Source organism: Arachis duranensis, chromosome 8 (genome assembly GCF_000817695.3).
Source record: "Arachis duranensis cultivar V14167 chromosome 8, aradu.V14167.gnm2.J7QH, whole genome shotgun sequence".
In the NCBI taxonomy this organism is placed as follows: domain Eukaryota; kingdom Viridiplantae; phylum Streptophyta; class Magnoliopsida; order Fabales; family Fabaceae; genus Arachis; species Arachis duranensis.
Genome location: NC_029779.3, coordinates 40,161,279 through 40,172,325, shown reverse-complemented (window position 1 = coordinate 40,172,325; position 11,047 = coordinate 40,161,279). Strand labels below are relative to the sequence as shown.

Here is an 11,047-nt window from a genome sequence, read left to right as displayed (position 1 = left end):
CAAACAATGAAATTATTTACTAATGGTGAATTGGTGGTTTATAATAATAAATTTTGTTATAAATAAAAGTGTATTAGTAAAAGCTTTGAACATAATAGATAATTAAAAAAATATATTTATAAAAAAGTAAACAAAAAAGACTTAAAAATATATTTATCTTTCTTAAAAGAATTCGTTGTTTTTTTTTAAATATCACAAAAATTTAATCCTCGCTAATAGTTTTGATACTAAAGATTTTTTTAATAATTAAATTTTTAGAGTTTTCTTTTTTTTTGTAGCCTCCTGTTTCTTAGGAAGCATCTCTGTGCTTATCAAATTCTATTCTATGCTACTGCGTAGAGCAACATGAGCGTACATGACACGCTGCGCAGAGGACTATCCATGGCTGCGAAAAATCCTTCGATTAAGGTATGGACTTCTCCTATTCACACTTTGTTTCCCATTCTTATCCTATAATGCTCGAATCGAATAAATAAGTTATATGTTGCATCTGCGACCAAGCTCACGGACTGTGCAGCATTTCGCTTCCGCACCAACAAAAAGATCACTGAATAAACGGTTTCAAATATTTTACACTTTCTCCTCTTTCATTCAACTTTTTAATGCACTCTTGCAATTTAAAATTGCAACTGATTAGTTATTAGTCTTATTTTTTTCTCTTTTCTTCCCTTCCCTGTAATGTAATGTAATTGACAAATGGTAGCGTTTTGTTTTGTCCCTTTTTTGGAGACCTAATGCTGACTTTTGTAGTGGAGGTTTCGATAGATCAAAATAGTATGAGTCAAGCTCGAAGACAGATTAGTATCAATTAAATATCAATTTAATGCAATAGTATCGATTAGCCTTTTTTACAAACATGTTAAGACGTATTAGTAAAAGTAAAATTGGTTGATGTTAGTTATTTTCAACAGATTATTTTGGGTTCTTCTTCCATGGCTCGAAGACAGATTCTTGCTGAGATGGGATACGAGTTTACAATAATGGTATATGTACTAGCGTGTATTGTGGCTTTGTAAATTTTTAATTCCTAATTGGTTACCATAACAGAAGGCTGAGCATATTTATTTTGGCTTAAAATTTAGACTGCGGATATTGATGAGAAAAGTATCAGGAAGGAAAAGCCAGAAGATTTGGTTATGGCATTGGCTGAGGCGAAGGTATGAATGTTTGGTTCAATTATTACTATTATTATTATTGCAACTCTTCCAAATGCAATGACTTCCACCTTGGATGCTGAGATAAAAATTACAGTCCAAGTAGAGTGTCTTATGTCTTATTTTAGATAGACCCAAATTGACTCACCCTTAAAATTTCAATGAGCACCTTGTGCATTTACTCTCCATTATTACTAGTTGTTCTTAATTTGGCTGGCTTGATCTTGATCCATCAATTTTTTGGAGTAATTAGTCTGCATTGCTATTTCGATTCCGTAGTGATGTACTGCATTAGGCAGTGACAATTATCCAATGGCTGGCAAATCATTGTGCATTATCTATATCTATATGATAATTAGGGTAAGCTGTGTTTGGTAATAAATTGAAATTAAAAAATTTGAGATATGACAGAGATATGTTGCTTCTTTATATATCTATCTGTTTCTCTGAATAGGTTTGTATAACCCAATCTCCCATGTATTTTTATCTTAGTACGGTTACCAAACGGGGCCTTAATAGATTGAATATTAAATTTTTTGTGTGTATACTAGATCGAAAAATAATGTGATGACTAAAAAGAGAGTGGGATGGAAAGATTTTGTATTCTTATTGTTCAGTTAATGCTACAAGAACTTCACTCCACTCTCATTCTCAAGCTTCTATATGAAGCAAAGCGCATGCTTGATAATGAAAACCAGCTGAAACACAATCATATATTTATTTATTTGGTTTTGAAGATTTTTTTTCTGATGAATAAAATATCTGTTCAAGGTCTCTTGCATCTAGTTGTTGTGACTGAATATGCAGAAAGATTGCAGGTTTCATGTTATCAGCCAGTAATTTCATCTAAATAAGCACATGAACTAAAAGACTGGTATGATTTTTCCAAAATGCATTTAGTATTCTTACGTTTTGATATTCTTATTAGGCAGATGCTATTGTGCAAAAGCTACTAATTGGAAGTAACTTGGAGAAAGATGGTCCCACCACTTTGTTAATTACTGCAGATACTGTATGTATGGACTATTTCTTTTATCTTTTAAGTTTTATTTGTTTAATTTTAGTAATGCATTATTGGAAAGAAACTTCAGATAACATATCTGCCAGCAACTTTCCGTGTTATGCTTTCGATATGCTTAGCCTGCTGATATTGTTTTTCATCCCAGTTGAAGTTCTATTATGTATGCATTTTTCTATTTTTGTATGACCCTATTCTCATGTAAGTATATATTAGTGGGAAGAAAGGAGTAAAGTTACATTTTCGCTGAAAATAATGAATCCTCCTTAGCAAAAGCTTACTCCTTCCATTTTATAATATTTGTTCAATTTTCTCTTCTTAAGGTCTCAAAATATTTGTCTAATTTAAAATATTTAGTTAGTATCAATTTAAGTTTTCAAATTTATCCCTAATGATGTAATTTGAAGAAAGACAATTAAGTGTAATATTAATTGTATTAATTAATTGAGGTTTGTCATTTTCATGAGTTTAATTTGGTCTATTCACATAATTTTGTACTATTATCAAGATTTTTTTTATGGTTTCCTTAGTCCGTGTGTTTTTTTTTTCTTTTTTGGAAAATGAAAGTAGATTTTCTCAATAGATGGGGTTCCCTCCGTTTTGCTAGATGAAATAGATCAGTTGTTTGATAAAAGAAAACACTAGTTAAAGCTTCACCCATGAAAACGAAAAGTACAAATTATTGCTGATAAATCTATTGAGAACATTGTATTTAATTAATAGGGTATATATCTGTCCTCCAAGCTGTGTTGTGCACTTACACTTTCTGAGGGGGCAATTCTCACATTCTTTCTACTCTTCATTTAAAATTTATATAATACTTTTCTAAGCCTATTTCTGTCTTTACAAATGTTCTGTAGGTTGTGGTGTACCAAGGAATAATCAGGGAAAAGCCAACTAGTGAGAAGGAAGCTCGGGAATTCATCAAAGGTTTAGTTTGGCTCTGTTTCTGTTTTATATGTACACATGCCAGGAACATTCACAAATTTAAATTTGCAGGATATTCTGGTAGCCATGCAGGTGTTGTAGGATCTGTTATGGTTACTAACCTCGTCACTAGAAAGCGCTCTGGGGGATGGGATAGTGCAGAGGTGCAAGTTGTTGATGCTTGAGTTTGTTCAATATTTTTCTCATTCTGCAGATAACTAACATCTCTGATTGTTAAGACAGGTTTATTTCCATGAAATACCAGATGAGGTCATTGATAATCTGGTAACCTTTTTTTTTCTTTTAATTTTTTGTAATTACACTTTTCACCCTTTTCACTGAGCTAAGTATGGAGGTGAAAATAGTACTTGAACTTGTTTTCAAGATCTTTGAAACTTTCCTTTAGGGAATTCGTGTTAGTGAATATGTTAGGGGCTAGGGTATTATGGGGTTCCCAAAGTCACACGTCGAGTAATATTGGATGCTTGATGTTGTATTTAAGGAGAGTGAGTCTTCCTTCTTAATAGCTGGCTTTTAAGGTGTGATTCTCCCCGTTTCTTAGCTTTTGAGTTTTCTTATTTGTTGGGAGCTTCGCAGATTGACGATGGAGTTACATTTAGAGTTGCTGGCGGTTTGATGCTGGAACATCCACTCACATTACCATTTGTAGATGCAGTGGTTAGTTATGTTTCTTTCTCCATAACGACTTCCTTAGAAGTTTATGTTGCTATTCATGCGCATTAACATCAGTTCATTTAGAAATATCACATTACCAGCACAGCAAAATCCATTAACCTACTCTTCTTTCAGCATATTCTCTTTCTGGGACTTCATGTCAAGAATGTCAAGATTGTTGTCTCTCCCCATTTTATTGTGGGATTATTTTGCTTCCAAAATCACATCTTTGTTGCTATGATAATGGGATTGGTTTCCTAGATAACCAGGTTACATAATATCCCCATTACACAAACACAAATGAGCATTGAATCTAACATGATATGATACATAAATACAGCAATTTTATGAAATATTAGTTACAAATTTGAGAAGTTTAAAGTATGAGATATGCATATACGCATACGATATGCATACGTGTGTAAAAATGAAGTATTTGTGGTTTGCGCATTAATATATAATTATATACCAAGGGGATAGATGTGGATTGGTTATTTAGGTTTTTTTTGTTTCCTAAAATTTCATATGAATTTAATTTTGATGCACTCTCAATGTAAACAAATTTTATACATGCATTCAATTACAAATATTTTTTTTCTTCTCAAGACTTGAACCTAAGACTACTAATTAAAGACTAATACCTAACCCTTTCTCATACCAATAATTTTTTACTAATTTTACATTTATTGCTGCTACACAAATTGAATAAAAAAAAATGGTGGATTAGTCCACTAGTCATAATGTTTCTCTTGAGTTGGATGTTAGTACAGATTCTTCTCTCTTTCTGCCATTTTGTTATCAAAACTAGTTTCTTCTTTTTGCCAGGTTGGTTCAACTGATACTGTGATGGGACTTTCCAAAGACCTAACAGAGAAACTCTTACTGGAAGTTCTATAGCTGCTGCAATCATGTGAATCGTGTTCCAATTGATGTAATTGCTAAGATTACTGCAACCATATTCAAATGTTTGAATTGATGTGAACGATTCATGTAGTTCAAAGTATAGGCAAGAAGGTGCAAGACCTTTCTGAATGTGCAATTTTCAATCACAATATGTAATAGTATATTATTTAACTTCTGTGCTTCATTGCTTCGTACTTTTTAGCAATGCCATGTATGTGTAATATTTCACTTTCCCTTAAACGGCTAAGGGAAACAAACAAAGATGAAAACCTAGATATGGTGTCTGTTTTGAGGGTTATCGGAAATTGGGTTGTTTGGATTTGAAGGTGAGGTCCAAATGCCTTTAGGTGATTTGTCCAACGTCTTCTCCGGCGAGGATGAATTCGTCCGAGTTGTTTGTGAGTAGAAGTAGGGGGTTGTACCTGTAAGGGACTAGGGAATCCGATGCTTAAGTTCGTAAGGATTTTAAGCAGGTTTTAAGTCGATTGGGTTCGAAAAACACCGAAGGGTGTCAGGGTTGTAACGTCTCTTCTAGTAAAATACCTTGCTTAAATCATGGTATTTCTATTAGAAAGAACATTGCAGACACTTTTCTAATATTAACTACTTAATACTGAGCCTTTATATTGATAATTCGTTTTTGATTTAAATAAAAATCCAATCAATTTTGTTTCCAATCATTTGAAATCATATATAAGGTCTCCAAACAATATTGATCACGTAGTTACTAGTAATATATTATAGTTATTCAAATGAACAATAAATACAAGCCTATCCCTATAAAGGAAATTAAAAATCCCAAAAACAAAGCAAGAAAAAAATAAATTCTAAATATAATAACTTAACTCGCAGTTAAACTCTTCTATGCATCTATAGCTACATTAATTTGGGGTGAGAACTAATCCACAGTAAAATAAGGAATAAAGCGTGAATAGTTAATTCATCTTAGAAATATTTACTTTCATTAATTTTATAAAACTTTTTGAAGTTACATTGAAAAAATTGGCTATTTGCTTTAAATTATATTTCCTAAAATTAATTTTGATTAATAACAATTTTCAATATACAAGTAAAGCGTATACACAAACAAATCAGACAGTACAGATAAACAAACAATACACACATCAATCAAACAACAAGGTAAATATAAATTAAACAACACATAATACAAGCACACTCAGGCAAATCATACAAATGCATATGATGAATGTCTGGTCCTAATGTAGGTCATGAACTCACTTGTCGGTTACATACCCACTCTTGACGTTATCCAACGTCCTTTGTTTGGATAAGGTTTTTCTATTGGCAATACTCATTGCAAGCGTCTTTTGTCTCACAGGACGGCACTTGTTAGCCTACATTCACTGTAAGCGACCTTTGTCTTACAGGAGCACACTCTAGCTGTGTTTTTCAATACTTTTGCAAGCAATCTTTGTCTTACAGAATAGGATTATAACTAAGTATTTCAGAAAAATGTTCTTGGTGGACATACCACCAAATATCTGACTGCCTCAGTGCAACGGATCATCAACACATACTTTTTCTTGTTCATTGTTAAAGTGGGGTGGTCACACCACCATTTATCTGATTGTCTCAGCACAATAGATGATCAGCATATAATTCCTATTCTTCGGATTTTATCTTCTCACTCGTCCTTTATTAAAGCAAAATCTTCTTTCACAATCATAATCGTACAAGTGGGACAAACCCACGTCCTTGCCAACAACCATATAAATCGATTACCTTTTCTCAAAAAAATTATTTGTTATTACAATAGTTCTTACTTTATTATTCTTAAAATATCTAACATTAACATTGAATTCCATTTCAATTTCTTTACAAGTTAAAAGTTACTCAAACCATTAAAAACTAACATGTTCCAAGCTTAAATTCATTACTTTTAAGCTAAATCAGTTTAGTTTTCCGCCCTTCACCAAACATTAAAACCAAATCAAGCATGTACCATTAAAATTCATCTTTAACTCAAGAACCCAACGTTGTCACCAAAACAGCCTCGACAGTCTAACTTCCATTCTATTTATTAAACGGACTCGGAATCGTGTAAATTTTATGTCTATGCATCCGTCTCGGACTAAGATTTCTAACAAGCTATATATCATAATTTTATAATTATTCTAGCTTTAGAAATAAAAAAAACCGTGACTGTCCTGCAATTTTAAACCAGAAAAACAACAACAATGTACAATTTTCAAAATCTCATATAAAATCCAATAACATCAAGTTTAATATGGTTCAACTAGACTTATTTAGATTTCTTTTCCAATTGGTTCCAGGTCAATACCATTCTTAGTAATTTATCCAATCTTCATTTTAATTTAGTACCACCACCTGAGATAATTATTTGAGTTTTTACCATGCCTAATTACCTTAATTACTTTTCATGATATTTAAAAATTAACATCGCCGACTCGGCGGTTAAAAATCGCGACACGTAGCACTTAATGCGCCACATATCACGAGGCATGCCTCCTTCCCTTTGATTAAGTGACACTTAGTCACTAATCAAGTGATACAAAAGCACAAAATTCTCTCGCTCTCCTTCAAGAACAGCTTTAGCCATGCATGAGAGAAAATGGAAGATTTTTGTTAATTTCTGATTTTTTGAGCTTGATTTTTTGAGATCTGTGACCCCCACAAAAATTATGTTCAGATAGAAGTGACCGTATCTTCTTTCTCTACGCGGTGACGTATGTTTTGTTCGGTGGAATTGCGAAGTGGAGCTGCCCTGTCAAGAACTAGTTCGACCGAACTAAAGGAGGGGAGGAACCACCGAATTTTCGATATTTTCGCTCCATTTGACCGATCAGAAACCTCTTTCAGTATCTTGTGTGTGTTTTGGGCTTCACAGAGGTAGGGTTTGACTCTTTAATCGGTTAAAATTATGAATTAATTGATATATATAGTTGGATTATCGACTGTTGAAGTCCGTTATTCAAATCTGTGATTGTTGGCTGTTGAAATTTTAGCTGAATTGCTGTTGGAATTGTTGTTGTGATTTGGCCATGTTGAGGAATTTGGAGCGGAGATATTGTTGTTGAATAATTAGTTGAAATATGAGTTATATAATAGTATGTAACTGAATTCTGAAGGTCGGATTTTAATTTAAAATTAATTATAACTAAATGAATATTTTGAATGGAGATTCCGAGTAAAAAAGAGTAAAGGCTTAGCTTTTGAGAAAGATTTAATGAATAAAATTATTTATTTATAAATATATGAATTTTATTGAAATTAATTGAGTTTGGTTTTCAAAGAAAAATAATTGGATTGCAATAAAAGGGTTTAAAGTAGAAGATAGCTTTGGAAAAAATATGACTCTAATTGAACGAAAAAGGTTTTATTTTGAAAATGGAAGAACCGTATTCAATTTACTTATTTCAATGAGTTTTGAGTATTTTAAATTTGTATAATATTTTGAACAATTTATAAAGTAACCAGTGAAGACTAGGTCTATTTTATAGAAGTTTAGAGTTATTTGTAGTAATTTTAAAGTATGTCAATTTAATTAAAGTAACTTGCGGAATATATCATTTTTTCAAAGTTTAAGCATATTTATGTATTTTAGTCCCGTGGATATTTTTATGCATATTTTTAAAAGTATTTATAGAATTTAAGTATAACTTTGAGATATTTAAAAAAGTGATTCTAAAGTTAAATCTCATGACCTGCTCTGTTTCAGTTTATTATTTTAGAAAAATTATGGAATTCTGCATAAAGAATTATTATATCCTAAAAGATATCTGATTATGTGATGAGATAATTGCGTTTGGAAGTGCTACACCAATGTTTTTTTTGTCATCGATTTATCCGGCGATTTGTCGAAGAGTACAACTTCAGCAGGTGACAACAGTGATGGTAATCTCCAGAGTATATCAGAGGTCATCGTTATTTCTGACGACGAGGACATTGAAGGGATAGAGATTGTGAATCTAACTTCTGAGAACGATGAGGATCCTGAGATGGATATAGAGATCGTGGACATGACTTCTGACAGTGATTAGGCAGCAACATCAGCATCTTCTTTTGGCAGCGCTCCGGTGTAGTGGTTCTTTTGTTTTAGATACTCATTTTTATTTTTCGAGAGACAAGATTAGAAGACTAAGTTAGTCTATGTGTTAGATTAGGAATTTTGTATATGGGCCAAACCTCGGATAATATATATACTGTTTGTGTGTGTATTTGTTTATCGTTTTGATTTGTAAAATCTCATGTTTCTATTTAGTTTCGTTAATCTGATTATAGACTTGATATTATTAATAAAAGTGTCAATATAGTTTCAAGTTAGTAATACTCAATGATTCAATATGAGTATGTCATACTAAAAATTAGATCGTTACACAATATCTTAAATAAGAGTAAATAATAAATGAATTACTATTTATTATTATTATTATTATTATTATTATTATTATTATTATTATTATTTGCTGCGCAAATAAAACCGAACTAAAAAATAATTTTACTCAAAATTCTTAATTTTTGATTGATTAAAAATATTTAAGCTCAGACCCACATTATAACAATAATGTAAAGTATGTCCACCAAAAATGGCTAAGATTACAAATTATCATTATTAATATTACATTAACTTAAATCAATTTGTATTAATCGAATGATCAATTTATTTATTCGCTTAAATAAGTATCAAAAGTTTAAATTCTACTATATATATAATATCTCATTAAAAAATGACATACTTTTAAATATAATTTAAATATGCAAAAGATTATCTTATGAAAATAAAAGACATCATAAGAAAAATATATTACATTAACTTGAGCTAATTATGCCAATTGAAAATGTATTATTATATATTACTAATTTTATAATTAAAATATGTCATATTTTTATTATAATTAAAATTAATTTTTTTTGTAAAATAAAATTTTTTTATTTTTTTATCTCTCTCATTCTTTTACTCATTTTATCTTTTTTTATATATCATTATCAATAACTAATTACAAATTTGACGATCAAAATATTCAATATGACATTCTCTTATTGCATTTAAATTAAATTAAAATTAAAATTAAAATATAGCTATATTATATTTATAAATTACAAACTAATTTAATAATTAAAATGTGTCATATGACACTCTGTTATTAAAATTTAGTGAAAATATTTCTCTCTAAAATTAGTAAACTTTCTTTTTACATTCTCTTATCTACCTATTTTTTTTCTATTTCTCTCTATCCTTTCCACTCTATATATAATTTATAATTTATATTTTATATTTGAGTTGGATGTGGTGTCTTCTCATCTTATGTTCTCTCGCTTGATTCATCCCTGAAGTCTCCTCGATGGTCGAGAGCTCCCACGTTAGTCCAACAAAAATAATGTTATTGTTATTATATACGTAGTTTTTTAAAAGTTAGAATCAATATTCAATTATTTAAACAAAATTAATTTTGAGTTAATTTTATAACTATCAGTATAATTTTTTATACTAATATCTAATTATATTTTTATATACATAGAGAAAAAATATTATTTTTAAATAGTAAGTATAAAAATTAATTATTTCTATTTGTACAATAGACTTAATATCTAATCAAATATAAAAGTATACACGTTAAATTCTTTCAAAAATATTAAAATTAATTATTAGTAAAAAGTTAAACTCTTTCGTATGAAAATAATAACTAAAAATTTATTATTTATTTATTTTATCTATAGAAATTTTAGTCTTCTTAGTTGATGAGATTTTTTTTTCTTTTGTAAAAATAGTTTAATGTTATAAATTTTTATGTCATAATTTATAATATTAAAATCGATATAATTTTAAAAAATTTATACTCCTGTAATATTATTACTGATAAAAATATTAATTAGCAAATAAATACAACCACGTCATTTAAGCACATGTAGAACAAAATAGCCTTCGTCACCATAGTATTGGCCAAATGACCATCCACCGGGGGCCAGTAAGTACTATCCAAGTATCCAGTATCCACACAAACATTGTAAAAATAAGCTTAGCTGTCTTCAGCACTACAGTTTTTCCAACCAAACGACTTGCAAGTTGCAATTATGTGACAACCAGCAATGAGCAAACGGCAACAGTTTTCACCGCCGGCGGCCAATGACCCCGCTTCCACAGCCACCGCCGACGAAAGAAAGAAAAGCCGGAGAACTCAAACTACAGCACTGTCCCTTGACCACGACATCCTGTGTATGATCTTCGCTTTCCTCGACATGTTCGACCTCGTTCGCTGCACTCTCGTTTGCAAAACATGGTTATTCTCTTCCTCCCTCTTCTAATCTTTTCCTAATTTTTAAGCCCTAGTATATTGAATTTGAACAATAACGGGCAGATTCGTCACGTGCCTCACTGAAATTTTGCGTG

The 11,047-nt window shown here is 30.7% G+C and overlaps 2 protein-coding genes across 2 annotated transcripts in view; both read left to right on the top strand.

Moving 5' to 3' along the window:
* Positions 1 to 281: 281 nt before the first annotated feature.
* Positions 282 to 4,898, top strand: LOC107462843 (uncharacterized). Its single transcript, XM_016081521.3, has 9 exons — positions 282 to 408; positions 912 to 983; positions 1,083 to 1,157; positions 2,083 to 2,166; positions 3,033 to 3,102; positions 3,172 to 3,263; positions 3,343 to 3,384; positions 3,697 to 3,777; positions 4,600 to 4,898. The coding sequence occupies exons 1-9, from the start codon at positions 346 to 348 to the stop codon at positions 4,669 to 4,671; spliced, it is 651 nt and encodes a 216-aa protein (XP_015937007.1). The 5' UTR covers positions 282 to 345; the 3' UTR covers positions 4,672 to 4,898.
* A 5,736-nt stretch (positions 4,899 to 10,634) lies between these two features.
* Positions 10,635 to 11,047, top strand: part of LOC107462796 (F-box/WD-40 repeat-containing protein At3g52030) — an 8,416-nt gene continuing 8,003 nt past the window's right edge. The window contains exon 1 of the mRNA XM_052252725.1: positions 10,635 to 10,952. Within this exon, the coding sequence (XP_052108685.1) occupies positions 10,747 to 10,952 (206 nt within the window). The 5' untranslated portion in view covers positions 10,635 to 10,746. The remainder of the gene's footprint in view (positions 10,953 to 11,047) is intronic.

Excerpts from the sequence above, each read along its gene's own strand:
- LOC107462843 (XM_016081521.3), top strand. The coding sequence starts at position 346 with ATGAGCGTACATGACACGCTGCGCAGAGGACTATCCATGGCTGCGAAA. Across the intron at positions 1,158-2,082 it reads TGGCATTGGCTGAGGCGAAG|GCAGATGCTATTGTGCAAAA; the intron begins GTATGAATGTTT and ends TATTCTTATTAG. Across the intron at positions 3,264-3,342 it reads GGGGATGGGATAGTGCAGAG|GTTTATTTCCATGAAATACC; the intron begins GTGCAAGTTGTT and ends TTGTTAAGACAG.